Below are 16,517 nucleotides of genomic sequence, written 5' to 3' on the forward strand. Positions count from 1 at the left end.
TGCCTGTAATCCTAGCACTCTAGGAAGCCGAGGTGGATGGATCACTCAAGGTCAGGAGTTTGAAACCAGCCTGAGTAAGACCCCATCTCTACTAAAAAAAATAGAAAGAAATTAATTGGCCAACTAAAAATATAGAAAAAATTAGCTGGGCATGGTGGTGCGTGCCTGTAGTCCCAGCTACTTGGGAGGCTGAGGCAGGAGGATTGCTTGAGCCCAGGAGTTTGAGGTTGCTGTGAGCTAGGCTGCCATGGCACTCTATCCCAGGCGACAGAGTGAGACTCTGTCTAAAAAAAAAAAAAAAGAATCTACCTCTCACCATTACTAAGCAGCCTATATCCTAGGGAACTCAAATAGAGCCAGAAGTCATTTGACACTGAACTTTATTTGTTCTAACCATCTGATATACTGTCCACCCTACTAAGAAATAGAGACAAAGCCCATGAGGGTGGCCCTCTGCAGAAGGCCAGAGACATGCCAAAATAAACATTGTGGTCAGGCCTCAGGAGCAGCCTGGAAGGACAGGTTCTGTGGGTGCTAGTCAACTACCTGATCACATCTTCTCACTTCTCAGCTCAAAATGGGTGCTGATTCTTCAAATGGCTATCAGAGCTATACTCTGGAGACCAATAACTGACTTCAATATCCAAAATCTTGATTACAAAAAATGATCAGTTACCCAGTTATTTATGAGATTCCAATTGCCTTTACTGACCATGACCAAAACATGAAGGCAGGGAAAGGTAGGGGTCAGAGACAGAAATTAACTTGGGGATTTCCAGTAAACATCAAGCAAGGGCTGGCAAACTAATTCCACCAGAGAACCCCTACAAAATATTACTAGGGTTGCCCCAGAAACAATTTTCCTAAAAGCTATTTGTGCTACACAACCAGTGCTGAGCAAGTAAGGCCTTGCTCCCCAGAGACCTCATGCCAACTGCTTTGGCATCTTCATGCAGACCCCACTCGGTCAGATCCATGGGGCTGCTGCTTCCCCAAACCAGTAAGGTGGAAGGGTATCCCATCATCAAGCAGCAATCCTCTCTCTTCTTTGTGCTTTCTATAAGGAGGCCCCAAGGAAGGCTCAGAGTGAATAAGGCCTGAGAGAAGTAGAAAAAACACTATCTAGGGCACCCAGTCTTCCCTGCTATCCCAGTTCTAGCCACCTGGGGGCCCCTGGCTCCAGAAAATCGGGCACGAGGCCCTGGCTTTGCTCCCAGGTAAGGCTCAGAGTTGGGAAGCCAGTGGCCAGCCAGCAAGCCTGGGGGCAGCTCCGTTTCACCGGCACCTGAGGGCGGCCGAGTGCACCACAAAATCTCAGGTTTCAGGGGGGGATGGCAGTTGCCTGTCTAAAGGCTTCTCTGTTCCTTGGAATTGTACAAAATGTCTCTTGTGGCTTTTCCTCCTCCCTCCTTTTTTCCTGTTGACTCTCCCCATCCTGCTCTATGAATCACCAGACTCCACAGGAAAGCAGCAGATGTTGACTTTACTTCTTTCAAGCCAACCTCAGCTCCCTCCTGTGGAGTGGGGCGCAGGCAGGAAGGTGAGAGGGTGGGAGAATGGAGGAAGATAATCCTTATCCTTTCCAAACTGTGAAGGAGGACAAAGGGAATCTGAAAGGAATCAGGGGCCTAGGCAAAAAAAAAAAAATTCTTAATTCCTGGGGATGGGGAGAAATGGGCCCCAAACAAAGGCCCCAATGTTGGCTGTGGAACCAGGATCATAAGGAGGAGGGGAGCACGGGGTGGGAGCACAGCTGGTTTTGGTGCCAGCCCTTCTTGTCTGAGGTAAAGCCTCATCTCTTGCCAGCAGCGTCTCTGTGACTTGAAAGTCAAGTCAGGCAGCTTGTCTGGGGAGATAGTCCAGAGGCTTCTTCTTGTCCCATACGAGCCCCCAAATCTCTGCTCTTATGCAAGTCTCTTGAAGAAGCTGCCAGGAGGCCTTTCTAGAGTCTTATTCTATATTCATTGCTCCAACTTCTCTTCTCTTTTTTCTTCCTCAGGGATTTTCTTACGGGCAAAGAAGCCAAGCTGTAGAGGAAGAGATAAGAGTCATCGCCAAATGCCTTGACTTGGGACCTTGCCAATAGCCCTCAGACTTATCTGAGGTCTTTACTTTTGTTCTCCTTCCAAAAATGAGATTCAAATTTATTTTATTTGGCTTAGTTTAATTCAACCAACATTTATGGATTACAGTGAAGAAGATATGGATGTGACACACACAGCCTGCTTAGCTGCCCAGCACAAATCCTGTTCCCCTGCTATAATCCTTCAATTTGTGAGGACCATGCTCCCTACTCCCAACTAAAGCAGTGCTTACCTTCCACAGGCAGAAGACAAGGAGGGCAAGCAGGAGTAACCCTCCAAGGACACTGCCAATGAGGATCCACAGGGAGATAAGGGTAGGGCGGGTCTGAATCACCTCCAGGAGGCTCTGTATGGGGAGAAGAGTTATTTTTTTACATGCACCCTTTAACCCAGACATTCTAGCAAAGCCTACATCCCAGGGATCTTGTGTTATTCAAAGTAGATAATATATGGGAAAGCACAATATAAACCCCTAGTGCTAACTAGCTGTAATAATAATTAAGATGTCATTTCCCTGCTCAGGAACTCACACTGACTCCTGACTGCCTATCATATTAATTTCAATTTTATTTCCCTAGCTTCAGAGACCTCTGATAATCTAGATCCCTCTCAACCTATAATCTCATTTCCCACTACTCCCTAATACAAATCCTGCATGTAATATCAATTATTTATTCCCCCAGATGTAATAAATAACTTCTTTCTACTCAAAGGAAAGAAACTGAGGCAGGAATGGAGGCAGTGGAACTCTAGTATCCTGATTTTCGCTTTGGACTCACCAACTGCTGCCTAATGGAGGTGGCTTTATTTGGAAAAATCCCCCATCCCTCATCCCCATCATCACTATTTTCACAGCCCTCAAACTCAGTCTCCAGCCCCACCTCACTCCAACGGGAGGCTTCAGTCAGCTGTAGGACACTGCCCTCCTCAGCGCCCAGCTCGAAGGTGCTGACCACTGTCAGAGACTTGAACTTGACCTATTGAACAAGTGGAGGAAGACATTTAAAGTGAGCCTTCACCAGATAGCATGGGGCCTTTGGAACCCCAAGAGCAAAGCTGAGGCTGAGAGGCACAACTTCCAGGGCAATTAAGACCAGAAGGAAATGTTGATAACCAATGGGAAATGAGAAGAAAGGTAATAGATGGAAAGCCTCTGGTCCATCATATCTGCTGTTTACTCTACTTGAAATGCATTCTACTCCCCTTCCCTTTGTCTAGCTTCCACCCTTCCTTTAGGTTAAAGTTTAGATGTCATTCCCACTGGGGAGTAGGGCAATGTTTCCTCCTAACTCCCACCAACCCTGGTGTTTACTTCTTTGTCTTTCGCCACTGAACAATAAAATCCTTGAGGTTAAGGGCTGTGCCTTGCTAACCTCCATGCCCTAGTGCCCAGTGCCTAGCTCAGTGCCAAGTATGCAGTGGTTCTCAACAAATCTTTGTTGAAAGAATGAATAAATGAATGAAAAAAAGATACCAAAGAAAGATAAAGAGAACCACACCAGGAGAAAGGTGGTTTGTCAGACTTAACTTCCCTAAATCAGATGCCTACATCCCAGGGATCTTGTGTTATTCAAAGTAGATAATATATGGGAAAGCACAATATAAACCCCTAGTGCTAACTAGCTGTAATAATAATTAAGATGTCATTTCCCTGCTCAGGAACTCACACTGACTCCTGACTGCCTATCATATTAATTTCAATTTTATTTCCCTAGCTTCAGAGACCTCTGATAATCTAGATCCCTCTCAACCTATAATCTCATTTCCCACTACTCCCTAATACAAATCCTGCATGTAATATCAATTATTTATTCATTCATTTAATAAAAAAGTATTAAGCACTTACAATGAGTTAGGCATAGGGCTAAATGTTGGGGATATTCTCCTCAGTATCAACCTAACACGGACCTTTTATATAATAGGCAGTTGATTATTAACTGATTAAACTTAGGTATCCTGTAAATGTTGATCGATCATTGATATAACACTAAGGAACGGTAAATGGAGGAAAATACAAGGATAATAACTAGCTTTTATTGAGTATTCACCATATAACCAGTTCATTATTCATTTATTCTGTACAACAAGCCCATGAAGTAGGTATTATCTTCCATATTTTAGAGATCAGGAAAAAGAAGCTTAGAGAGATGAAGTAACCTGCTTACCATCAAAGCTAATAAGATGCAAAAGCAAAACTTGAACATGGGTCTGTCTACCTTCAAAACCTATGTTAAAATTCCAGATAGGAATAGAAGAGGAGAATAGTAGAAAAAGAAAGCTTTACCCTCCGGAAAAATTCATTGTGAACCAGCCTCAGTAATCCAACAGAAACCTCGGTCCCCTTTGCCAGCTGCCCAAGGTGGCACCTCACCACCTGACACCGAGTATTGCTCCCATTCTACCAGAAGAGACAGACAGGTCAAGGCCTTGGGCTGGAAAGATCCCCTCTTCCTCCCTCCAGCTCCCACCCCCCTGTCCCGAGGCACCTGATCTACTTGCATTCCCATTCCAGACACCCTCTTGTTACTCATACCAGTCTGTGTGTGTGCTGAAGTTCCTCTGGATGCACAGGGGGCCCTGGGGGAGCAGTCAGGTTCTGCACTGTGCAGCTTGCCTAGAGGAAGATCCAACTTGAAAGACCCTCCTAATGGGGTGAGGCCAGCCACTCCAGGCTGAGCAGGGACATACTACCCACACTCTTGTAGTTCTTCCCTTTATAATCCCTTTCTTTCCTCCCAAAGAAGGCACATATGTAAAAGAAAGATCCTCCAGAGGGAGGAGCCCTGAGAGCAGTGGCCCAACAGATAGGGAGCTGGTGTGGTGTCCAGCTTCAGTGAGTCCACCAGCTCAAGGTGGCAGGATTCCATACACTCATAGGGCAGACTCACATTGTTAGTGATGACTTGAGACAGTGATAGGAAGTAATTGCCCCCATGGGCCACAGCTGGAAGGAGGGCTGAGATGGTGAGGCCACTGACCATATAGCATCCAAGGTTCTGAACCTGAGAGGAAGATTGAAAATGGGAAGAGGTAGGAGACAGAAGATGACCCATCCTCATCCGTTCCCCTTCACCCTAGATACCATTGAAATTCAAGAGAGACTCTTCCCATCCGTTTCCCGCACCACTGTTGCTCCCGCCCTCCTCATGCCAAGACCCCTCCAGCTTCTCACCCTAACAGTGGTTTTGAATTCAGGGCCCACTGGGAGGGTCCCATATGGGTGAACCTCGTAGCGGTGCAGGGTGGACTCACTGTGTGAACACCAAGTCAGGAAATACATGGTCACAGCCATGACAGACACAGCACACAGACATGGATACAGGGAAGGCAGGACCAGCACATGGACAAAGAGAAGGGGGTACATAGAGAAGACAGAAATGGAACATGACATAGACTTGATACAAATTTTATGGCCACATCCCATAACCCCTCATCCCAGCTCCAATGCCCAGGGCCCAGCAAAATCGTATACCTAAGAGAGTAAGATGCTTAAAAGAGAAGGCTCAGCGTGAATGGGATTGAGGGAAAAAAGATTAAGCATCCCCAAGGGTTTGGGTTTCTAGAAACTCTGAAACACATGGAAGGAAAGGGAAGAAACATAAATGGTATGAGTCTGGGGTCAGAACTGGGTCCCAGCTAGGAGCTAGGCCATACCTAGAGAACAGGAGATGAGGCTCATATTGGATGTAGGCTGAGGTCTGGGCTATGTTATCTTGAAGGGTCTCATTTCTCTCCAGGCTATTGCTGTAGAGTCAGGGGGGAGAAGCTCACATCCAACTGCTCCTCAGACACCCCTCTCTGCTAAAAAAGGAGTCAATGCTGTTCCTCCCCACCCCTTCAGTCAAGATCCAATAGGAGAAGTCTGGGAGGACATTCCCTTTGTTCTTACCTGGTAGCAGTCAGCTTTACAAAGACCTGGCTCAGCAGGGAGGAGCAGCTAAACTCAAACTCTAGCAGAAAGGTCACCTGGGAGCAGGGGACATGGGGCAGTGGTAGATTCTTTCCCATGGAACAACTACAGAAGAACAGAAGCCCTTGTACCCCTTCCCTGAGCTCCCAGGACCCTTAGATCTCAGCCCCTCCTCTCCCAGAGCCCCCTTTTCACCCTGGATCCCAACAAACCTTGGCTTCAGTCTGGAATACAGGATGACCCACACTGCAGAGCCGGGCATGAACAGAAGGGGCTGTGCATTCCACCTTTACTGGGCTGTCCCTCTGAGGGGAGAGGAATGGGGGTAGAAGCTGGAGGTGCCACTGCTATCCTACCTACAGTCTCTAAATACTGAGCCTTTCTTCAGAGCACCTCACAGATGAGGCCAATACCCCAATCTTCTCCTTCCTCCTTTCTTTCCTCCTCCCACATCCCCTCCTCCAAGGGCACCTGAGCAGTGAGACTGGCCAGGTGGAGGTTTCTAGAGAAGCTGAGACTCAGGCTAGTGTTGTAGGCATTTTCCTTTCTGTTCTCCAGAATTGCAGATACCAGCACTTTCCGTCGGCCACCTTGAACCACAAATGGGGCCTTCCTGGGAGTGGTGAATAAAGGAGAGACCAGGAGTTGAAAGCATACCAAAAGTCTCACTTTTGTTATCATGGGTAAGAAACAACCGCTGGCTCCCTTCAAGTCCCTTTGAGTTTTTCCCAGGTCACCCTGGTGTGCCCAGTGCATGCATCCAACCTGGAGCCTCTAATGTCCATATTAGCTTGAAGCACCAGGTCTGTGATGCATTCATTGTCAGGGCCACAATCCTTGGAGAAGGGAACCTGGAAGAAAAAGCAGAGGCTGAGGGCTGAGAGAGGAGGACACAGAGAAAAGAATGGAATTGGGGCAAAGTGAAAAGAGAAGAGTGGGTATATTTTGATTAGAGGGGCCCAGGTCAGATTTCACTGTGATCTCATGTCTCCCTCTTCCCTTTTCTCTTGAATTCACTGGGAGTGGAGGGTGGGGGAGGAGGACAGTTTTGGGACCCAGGGGCAGGACAGAGCTTGGCACTGCTGACCAGCTTTCGTATAGAGGTGGGTGAGCCCTCTTCCAGGACAGGCCCTGGCTTTGTGGTATTGTCCAAGGCGAAGGTCACAGTCAAGACCACTGGCCGGAGGTAATCTGATGTATCCTGAGGGAAACCAGAGTCGAGGATCATGAGGAGCCAGGGTTAAGGGTACAACCCAGGCCCCTGGCAGAATGTAATAATTGTAGTGATCATTTATGGAATACTTTCTGTGTGCTGGGCACTGTCCTAAGGTTTTATCAATACTTTTAAACTCAATTCTAATACAACTCCTATGATATAGTTGTTATTGTTACCCCTTTGCAGACAAGGAAACTGAGGTGTGGAGGTAAAGTGACTTGCTAGAGTTCACAGGTGGTAAATGGCAGAGCTAGGCTTTAAACCCAGATCAGCCTGACTGCAAAGTCTGAATCATTGCACTTTCCTGGCTTTGGCTTTCTTGCCGATCCAGCTGAAATTCCTCCTCTGACCCAGACTTCTCACTCTCAGGCCCTGATGCAAAGCAGTTCCTGCCCCCTTCTCACCAGCACATGGAAGCGCAGCTGCTCACAAGTGACATTCCCCACACTGAGGCGGAGCCGCCGAGGGGACAGCCTCTGTCCAGAGCCATCAAATGCTGCACGTGCCCCAGCTGTCCACTCATCCAGTGATGCTGTGAACCGAATGTCTGAATGGGGGAGGCAAGAGTGAAGGTGAAGAGGAGTCCAGAGACCAAGGCAGGCAAGGGGTTGAGGGTTGCCGAGGCTGCACTCCAGTCACTCACAGAATCGACGATCCCAGCGACCAGGAGTGCGGGAAGTCACTTGGAAGCAAAGGGCTGCAGTCAGGCAGACTGCCTCCTGGCCTCGCCGCCTACAGTCCCTCTGAACCACGCTGATGGCTGGTGGGGTCACATCCAGTGATGGGGTCAGGTGGACAATGGGCCGGGAGCTGGGCACAGGGTGGGAAAGAAATTCTAGCAGTAGGAGGTGAGCCCTTCAAGAAGTGCAACCCCAGTGTTTGCCTCCCTCTAGTCAAACAAACGAGAGGCTGCATTCACACGTGTCACCCTCCCCTGAACTCTCTGACAGAAGAGAATAGATTCAATTCAGTGTGTACTTACCATATCATATGCTAGGCACTGTGTTAAAATCTTTACATGGATTATCTCATTTAATCCTCACAATAAACCTATAAGGTAGGTACTATTATGATTGCCATTTTATAAACTAGGAATGGAGGCACAGAGTAAGTTGACCAAGAAACCCAATCTAAGTCTATGACATTAAGGCCCTTGCTCTTGACAGCTATGCTGCGCTGTCCACTGCTACCTGAGCTGGGATCCCTCACCTGAGCAGGATGGCTGCCCCGTGGGCACCCACAGCCACATCTACCAGATCATCTCCATCCAGGTCTAGCCGGCCATCCACACTTCGGCCAAAGTAGCTGAGGGCCTGTGGCATGGAGACAGCAGCAATCCGCTAAGAGGAACAGAGAGAAGACTGAGGCAGGGACTCATACACCTGGTTTCTCAGGCCTTCTGCCTGGCTCTTCCTAATCTTCCGATCACGCATGGGAAGAAGAGAAACTTGCCTGTGTTCAGGATTTCCTAGTTTGGCAACCTTTATCCTACCCCGACTGCCTTACTTTTTTTGCCTATTGATAAAGGCGCTTGTTCACAGTTCAGATTTCAAGCCAAGGGGACTATTGAAGGGCACATCTCCCCTCCCCTTCCATTCACCATGACCCTGCTTTATTTGGGCACTCCTGACCTGGGCAGGATGGGGCCTGACCCCACTCTGGGTTCCATGATACAGGTACAGCGCTCCCTGGTGCCCATCTTCCAGGGGTGCCCCCACAGCCACATCAGCAAAGCCATCTTGGTTCAGATCAGGAAGAGCACCCATGGCAAAGCCAAACCGAGCATCCTGGGGGGGTTCTGGCTGAAGTGTTCCTTGAAGCATCAGCAAGGACTGCTGGTGGATGGTGAGGAGAAGACAGAAGGTGCTAATTTGGAAGCCCTCAAATGCATTTCCTTCTTTCCTCCCTCAATCCCCCCCACACAAATCCCAGGGGTTCCCAGCAAGTCTCACCTGGCCCACCAGATACACATAAACACGTCCTGTCTCCTTGTTCTGGGGTCCCAGGAACATGGGGGCAGCCACAAGTAAGACATCAGTTGTTCCATCCCTATCCGTATCCAGTGGGCAGAGCTCACTACCAAAGTATGAGCCAATCTGGGGAGTGGTGGGTGGTGGTGACCCCAGAGAAAAGGGAAGGTGATTGTGGACAAGTGGACTCAGTGGGAAGCACTCACCAGCCTGCCAGTCTGGTCCTTATATCCCTGACAGACTCTGCCAACCAGAATTCAGCACAGACTTTTCAGGCCTCTCTCTTGCCCCTTCTTACTCTTCCCCCACAGCCTGGAGGTCCCTGGGGATTCAAGAGTCCCACCCTCCCTTGGATGCCCTACCTGCTCCCCCTGGAGGCTCTGGGCGACCCTCACAGCCCCATCTTTCTTAAGCTGGAAGGCGATGACTTTTCCTCGATGTCTAAACCGAGGAGCTCCTGAGAGAAAGAGGCGGCGTCCACCCCGCAAAAGCATAGAGGAAACAGAATAACCTAGAAGTGTGCAAGGCATCAGAGGTAAACGAGAAAGAAGATAGAGTCAGAGTAGGTGGGTTCCCTAAAAGCACAGGAGGCAGTTTCAAGGGAAATAGCAAGAGATTAGTGAGAAACTGCATGAGTTAAGAGGAAGTCCCTCATAACCCCCACTAGGGAAGCATTTCCTCCCCCTGCTCCCCAAGTCCTCTGCAACTTTCTGCTACTCACCTAGGTAGGCTGCATGGTTCTGCAATGCAGGGGGAAACTCATCTTCCAGGGCCGTTCGTGGGGGGAAAAGGCGGTGGCCTTCTTCAAGCCATAGCACTGAGCCCCCCCAGTCATAGGCCCCTACCATCCCAAAGAGAATCCCATCCTGTGGGGCAGAACCAGATGGGATCCCTGAGAAGACAGTAGGAAACAAGGAGAAAAAACTCTCCAGGAGAAAGAGGATCACTGAGGGTATGTTGGGGTCAGTTGGAAAGGTGTGGGAAAGTCAGCATGGAGGTTAGTTAAAGGAAGAATCTAGAAGGGCCCTGGGATTGAAGATGTCTGAGTCAGAGGTTGGAAGGAGTCATGAAGAGGTCAGAGGTTGGGAAGTGTCATAGAGGGGATCAGAGTCTGTCCAACCTTTAGCCGATGAGTGGAGAAACCAATCTGAGACATTTCCAGCCCAAAGGAGCTTTCATTTTCTCCATGGGACCCTTAGGTATGAGAATATATCAAGGCAATATCAGAGGAAGACAGTTCCACCTTTGACCTACTAAACTCACTCCAGAACCCCACCCACACTCCAGAACTCCCCACACCCTGTCCTCCACTTCTCCAAGGTAATCATTACCCTCAAGGCCAAAAATCCGGTCTCCTAGTGCGTCTACAATGTCAGTCAGTGCAGCCTCATCTGTGACATTGAAGAAGAATCGCTCATCTGGATCACTGGCAATAGCTCTAATTTCCCGTAGGAAAGAAGTGGGATCTCGCTGCCGCCGAAGGTAGTGACCAAGGACCTGAGGTCAGGAGATCCAGATGGAGTCTGTTAGCTGTGTTAGAGCTGGTACAGAACACAGTCAATTAAAGTGAAGTGGCTAAAGTCTGGGAAGTTGTTAATGCCCGTTTTCCTCAAGTTCTCAGTTCTTGGGCAGTTCACAAGTCACCACCTCCCACCATCCTTCCAGACCCAGAGTAGATTCTTACAGCAATCCCATAGCGCGTCACTCTTCCAGCCTCACAGGCCTTTAGTGCTGCAGGAAGCTCCTCTCCATCATGTGATTCTCCATCAGTGACAACTACCAGTAGCCTGGCAGCCTCAGGTCGGCCCCCACGGGACTGACTAAATCCTTCTGTGCTGAGAGAGAAAGAAGTGAGGTGTGATCAGTTGTATGTGGATACACACACGGACACACACACACACACACAGAGAAAATTTAATGTAATCAGCAATTCACCAAGGTCAGGCATCTTGCCTTTTAGGTCATTTCCAAGTGCCTAATATGAAGACTGGCACAGAGTAAGAACTCAAATGTTTGAATGTCATAGAACATACAGAGTAGCAGATCATCAATACAAATGAGTACAAAATTCATTCATTCATAGATTCATTCAACAAATATTGCATTGCGAGCGTAAATATTAAGAAAACATAGAACAGAGGAGAATGGTCAGGTCAGGGGAGTCTTCTCAGAGACGGGCTTTGAATGATGGGCTAGGACATGAGTGTTGGAGAACCCAAGAGCCAGGATTAAAATTGGAGTGAATGGATGGAGAGAGGGAGAGTTCTGTCTGTGAAGATAAACGAAGCAGAAACATGGAGAGACACAGATATAGAAAGTGTAGAAATGCAATTAGAGGGAGTGCAATGACAGCCAACTTTGCTTTCCTCCACATGCTATTAGTGTACATACAAAGATAAACATGCAAGACATCTTGGTCAGTGTCAAGGACTCAATATAAAAAAAAAAAAAAAAGACATCTTGGGATGCACACACTGCACTCCAAACCCTCCCCTAGCCCTTCTAAGCTTTCATCACTCTGGCCTCCACACTCCCCTTCACAATGCCTCACCAGGCCATCATTATTGCTTCCGCCGTCTTTGTTTCTCGTCCCTCCCTCCGACTGAGGTTCCTTGCTGCTCTCACCACTTCTTCCTTGGTTCGGAAATCTCCCAGGGACCACTCATGTACAGGGCTCTCCCCATACTGTACCAGTCCCACCTGGGAATAAAGTGTGCACTCAAATGGAATGTGTGTATGTGGGATGGGCGACATGAGAAAGAAGAAAGTGTGTGGGAGAGGGGAGATGGACATCTGAATACTACCGAAGATGCCATCGACATTTATCTCCTCCTTCCCTGTCTCTCCCCCACCAGGCCCCTCCAGATTGCCTTCTCTTACCTGTATCTGCTCCGGGTCAATAAATAGTCTCCCTACCAGTCTTCGTAGGAAAGTCTGAACTTCAGACCAGGGGTAGATGCTGTTGGAGCCATCCAAAACAATGACAACATCCATGTACGTAGGACAGCCTAGGAGGAGGGATATGGTGATGGGGAATAAGGAGGTAGAAGGATACTGGCCTGGTGGCAACAAGGGAAAGAGGTCACGGGAGGGCTCATTCAATACAAACATTCATTAGGCACTTCTGACATGCAAGGAAGGCACTGTGCCAGGCTCTGGGTGAGTATGGAAATGAATCAAAGAGGAGACAGGCATATATACAATTACTGAAAAACAAAGAAGGAATAAAGTGCTAGGGAGAAAACAACACTCTGCTGTGGGAGAACAAAAGAATATTGGTTCTGATGGTGGGGAATTAAAGGAGGCAGCAACTAATGAGATACTGAGCACTACAGATATTTGAGGAGAAGAAAATATGAGAAAAGGCATATGGGTATAGAATATATAAAATAAATACATGGAAATATGAAAATAGATGACTCATAGGAGAATGGTGAGGTGACTACTATGGCCAAGGACAGGGTGTGTAGAGGGATGAGTTGAGTTTTTGAGGTTGGTTAGATCAGATCATGGAGTCTTGATGCCCTGGTAAGGAGTCTGAATTCTAATCTGTTAGGAGACATGGGGCTTTTGCAGGCACGTTAGGTAGCAACAAGGATAGCCACAACACAGGCCCTCTACCAGGCATCATATGCTTTGTCCCAACTTTTTCCACCCAGCACCCCCTTCTGGGAATTAAGTCCTCAGGCCCTTCCTCTGGCTCACGTTGGGCAGTGGGTGCTAGGCTTCCCTGGGGCCGGAATGAAGCATCCACACGGGCACATATCCCAGAACTGAAGACAGAGCTGCCGCAAGCACGAGACCAGAGAGGGGCACAGGCCTGGGAATGAGTAGGGGAAACAGTTACTTCCAGGCTTCAGAAGGCACCCTCAGAACATGCTCCTAGTTGAAGGAGGCATTAAGACCACTCCCTAGGATTCCCTACCTTGCTTTCTAGGGTTCCTTACCTTGCTTTCTAGGGTTTTGAACACCTTGATCTCTCCATATAAACCAGTTTCCCTTACCATGCTACTCTTTTTTTCTGCCACACAGGCCTTAGGAGGCCCTGCCACCACCCTTTCCTTAGCTCACCATGAATCCCCCATCATCATCGGTCTCTAACAGAGACATCCCCAGGTGCATATTCACGGCAGGATGAGATGAATTTCCCAGTTGATAGTCACCTGGTTGGAGGGGGATGGAAGAGAATGAGATAATGGGGTCACAGACAGGCTGTTTGAGTTCAGGGTGATTTTGGAAGAGAATGAGAAGGGATCAATATCAAACTGGGGACATGGAGTATATGGGTTATGGGGGTGAAGAAGCAGAGGTATAGGGGGTCAAGGCTACTATGCTATCGAGGTCAGGGGTTAGGAGGGGAAGGGTCATGCATCTTCTTACCCAAGTGGCCCTTGGCACATGGAGCATTGTGGGGCTCCCCTACAGGGCAGCGATAAACATCCCCCCTCCGGTCACCTGAAGGCCCATCCCAGGGAGCGCCCACCAGCATCCTGGGGGGAGGATGTGAATATAAGCATTGGGTGAACATGACCCTTGACATAGGCCAGAGGGAAAGGGCACAGAGGTGGCAAGTTTAGAGCCTCAGCCACCTTCAAAAGTCCGGATTTGTTTACAGACCCACATATCTTGCCTTTCCTTTATCAGCACTTTCACAGTCCCAACCCCATGGTCCTCTGGTTCCTCCTCACCATCGCTGTCCACCCCCAATGTGTTGTAAGACACTGTATCCAAATTCAGCCTCTGGTGGCCCTGGGAATAGGCGTGGGTGATGCACGTCCAGGTTAAAGGGAGAGCAGAGACCTGTGGGCCAGGATCATAAGGTTAGCACAAAGTGGTCAGAGTTAATGAATGTCTAAAGAGGCATAGCCAGAGAGAAGCATGAGGGAACGTCTTTATCTCAGTCTACCTGCCTGCTTTTTCACTCATAAGCTCTCCTGGCCTCTGTCAATGTCATGTACTCTGAGCCCTGAGTAAGGATGATTCCCTTCCTGTTTGTGTGCAGATGTCTAACCTGCGGCCCTTTGCCAGGCTGACGTACAGCTGTATTTCCACTCCCAACCCTGAAATCCCATTCACAGACATGTCTAGAAAGGTCAAGTTACTCTTTTCTACATCATTCCTCCTACACATTCTCCTCCCCAAACTGTGATGGCAAAAAGAAAGAGAAGGCCTTTCTGCAGCCCCAGAACAAGCATTCCTTCCAAATTCCCCCCAAGACCCAGGATCACAGGGGCAAGGAAATGAAGCTAAGGAACACTGGACCTCTCTTTCTCTATCTCTTCTTGACTCCCAGTGTCATTTTTACACTCTCAGTCTTTCTCCAATGTCTAGGTCCCTGGTTGATTCTAGTCCTGGAAACCTCAGTGGTAATTAACTGGGTGGGGCCACCCTCCTGCCCACACACACAGTTTGCCATCCATCCCTGCCAAGGGTCCCATCACTCCACAGTTTCCCACAACTTGCTTCCTTTTTAACTCATCTACCCTCCTAACTGCCCCCTGCTTACCTCCATGCTTTCCTCAACCTTGGGGCCACTCTAAAGACCCCCCAATCATGCCCTGGATGATTCTTCCCTTCCAACTCCAATCTCTTTAAAATCAGAGCTGGTATTTTAGGAAACAAAGATTACAGGGCACTGGCAAGGAAAAATTCCAGGCCTGTTGTCCCTCCCATGGTTCTTTCCCCAACTGTTTCTTACTCCTTACTTCCAAGCAACTCCTCTCAGGCTTCCCTCCAACCACCACTACCAATGGCTATAGTGCTGCCCCAAACCATGCTCATTTTCAGAAAGTATCTTATATGTGAGCCTTTTTGCATCCAGAAAATTGACTGGGATGTATGACAAGGAACTGTAATTTCATTGGTTAAGATAAACCCAGAGTTCTGACCACACAGTCAGTTATGCCTCAGGCCCAGGGACCACCAAGGGTACAGAGAAGTAGGGAAGGAAATAATAGGAATCAGACTAGCCACGTGGATGGCCACATCACGTTTCTTTTCTATCTACTCACTCCTACAGGGGTTAGGACAAAGGTTTTATGTAATTAAATACAAATCTTAGCAAGGTCCAAGGCAGCTTCAGTCCCTGCCAGTCTCAATATTGAGGCAGTCATGTAGGGGCATAAGAATGCACACGTGTACACACACACACGTGAAATGTAGAATTACTGTTAACTTCCTACCCTGACTCCCAAATAATTTTAACCCTAATAGTCCCAATTCCAAACATATATCTTCCATTCCCACCAGAAACCAAGAAGTTAACCTCTCTCACCTGTTAGGAACATCAGAGGCAAGAACAGGTGAAGGATGAGGTGGTGCTCCATGCCTGGTTGTTCTCTGTCCTGTATGAGAAGTCCTCTGTGCCTGTCTGTCCCTTTCCTTTTCTGTTTTCTTTACTTTCCCTCCCATTCTGCCCCCTCCCACTGGCAGCTAAAAATAAAGTTGGAAGGAATGGGAGGAGTGATGGTGGAGAACTGTGGGGAGCCCCAGACCAAGGAAGAGAGGACTGAGTGACTTAGGCTATTTCCCTGCCTTGGTGCTGCCCCCTGGAGGTCTCATCTCAATATTCGAGAACACGTTTTTTGACTATTTCTGCCATTTCATTCTTTTCTACCTTTTATTGTTGCTTTCCTCAGAGTTAAAATAGAAGGTAGGAATGGGGGATAGATTCTTTTTACTTTCTAACCTCATTTATCTCAACCTGGGATATGGAAAATGAAAGAACTGATGGCAATGGTATCATTTCCCCACCCACCAAGGGTGTTTCCAACATGTGGAGATCAAGCCTTACCAGCCCCACTCCACTTAGTTCTGTTCATCACTCTCAGCCTATGCTGCCATCAGGCATTATAGTTTTTAGGGGGACTGTATCTGTGAACTGGTATGTGTGTTTTTTAGTATCGGATAATTACTTTAGCATTAGACCACTCCAACACCCCAACTCTTCAACGAGGTGATAAACTTCTTAAAGTTGGCACTGTGGAGCTTCTTGGCTTTTTATATGTCCACTACCTAGTGTTTTTCTCTGCACTCTGTAGGCACTCAATAAAAATATGTGGGTAAGGGCCGGGTGCAGTGGCTCACACCTGTAATCCTAGCACTCTGGAGGGCTGAACCTGGAGGATCACTTGAGCTCAGGAGTTCGAGACCAGCCTGAGCAACAGCGAGACCCCGTCTCTACTATAAATAGAAAGAAATTAGCCAAACAACTAAAAATAGAAAAAATTAGCTGGGCATGGTGGTACATGCCTGTAGTCCCAGCTACTCAGGAGGCTGAGGCAGGAGGATCGCTTGAGCCCAAGAGTTTCAGGTTGCTGTGAGCTAGGCTGATGCCA

The 16,517-nt window shown here is 48.2% G+C and overlaps 1 protein-coding gene across 1 annotated transcript; it reads right to left on the reverse strand.

Moving 5' to 3' along the window:
* Nucleotides 1–376: 376 nt before the first annotated feature.
* On the reverse strand, nucleotides 377–16,386 carry ITGA10 (integrin subunit alpha 10). The gene is made up of 29 exons (XM_076000057.1): nucleotides 15,455–16,386; nucleotides 13,869–13,980; nucleotides 13,561–13,670; nucleotides 13,252–13,343; nucleotides 12,886–13,000; nucleotides 11,732–12,188; nucleotides 10,865–11,015; nucleotides 10,512–10,677; nucleotides 10,301–10,374; nucleotides 9,902–10,046; nucleotides 9,543–9,691; nucleotides 9,163–9,306; nucleotides 8,842–9,045; nucleotides 8,420–8,550; nucleotides 7,854–8,020; nucleotides 7,615–7,757; nucleotides 7,082–7,195; nucleotides 6,760–6,845; nucleotides 6,466–6,607; nucleotides 6,207–6,299; nucleotides 5,974–6,050; nucleotides 5,739–5,828; nucleotides 5,257–5,335; nucleotides 4,973–5,086; nucleotides 4,618–4,698; nucleotides 4,369–4,482; nucleotides 2,966–3,061; nucleotides 2,317–2,430; nucleotides 377–2,027 (listed from the first exon to the last, which is right to left on the reverse strand). The coding sequence occupies exons 1-29, from the start codon at nucleotides 15,504–15,506 to the stop codon at nucleotides 1,962–1,964; spliced, it is 3,678 nt and encodes a 1,225-aa protein (XP_075856172.1). The 5' UTR covers nucleotides 15,507–16,386; the 3' UTR covers nucleotides 377–1,961.
* Between the last annotated feature and the right edge of the window lie 131 nt (nucleotides 16,387–16,517).

This window comes from Microcebus murinus, chromosome 2, assembly GCF_040939455.1.
Source record: "Microcebus murinus isolate Inina chromosome 2, M.murinus_Inina_mat1.0, whole genome shotgun sequence".
Taxonomy (NCBI): Eukaryota; Metazoa; Chordata; class Mammalia; order Primates; family Cheirogaleidae; genus Microcebus; species Microcebus murinus.

Coding starts and splice junctions, on each gene's coding strand:
- ITGA10 (XM_076000057.1), bottom strand. CDS start 15,506: ATGGAGCACCACCTCATCCTTCACCTGTTCTTGCCTCTGATGTTCCTA. Junction 7,196..7,614: donor AGCTGCGCTTCCATGTGCTG/GTGAGAAGGGGG, acceptor GGTTTCCCTCAG/GATACATCAGATTACCTCCG. Junction 5,829..5,973: donor GTAAAGCTGACTGCTACCAG/GTAAGAACAAAG, acceptor CTGACTCTACAG/CAATAGCCTGGAGAGAAATG.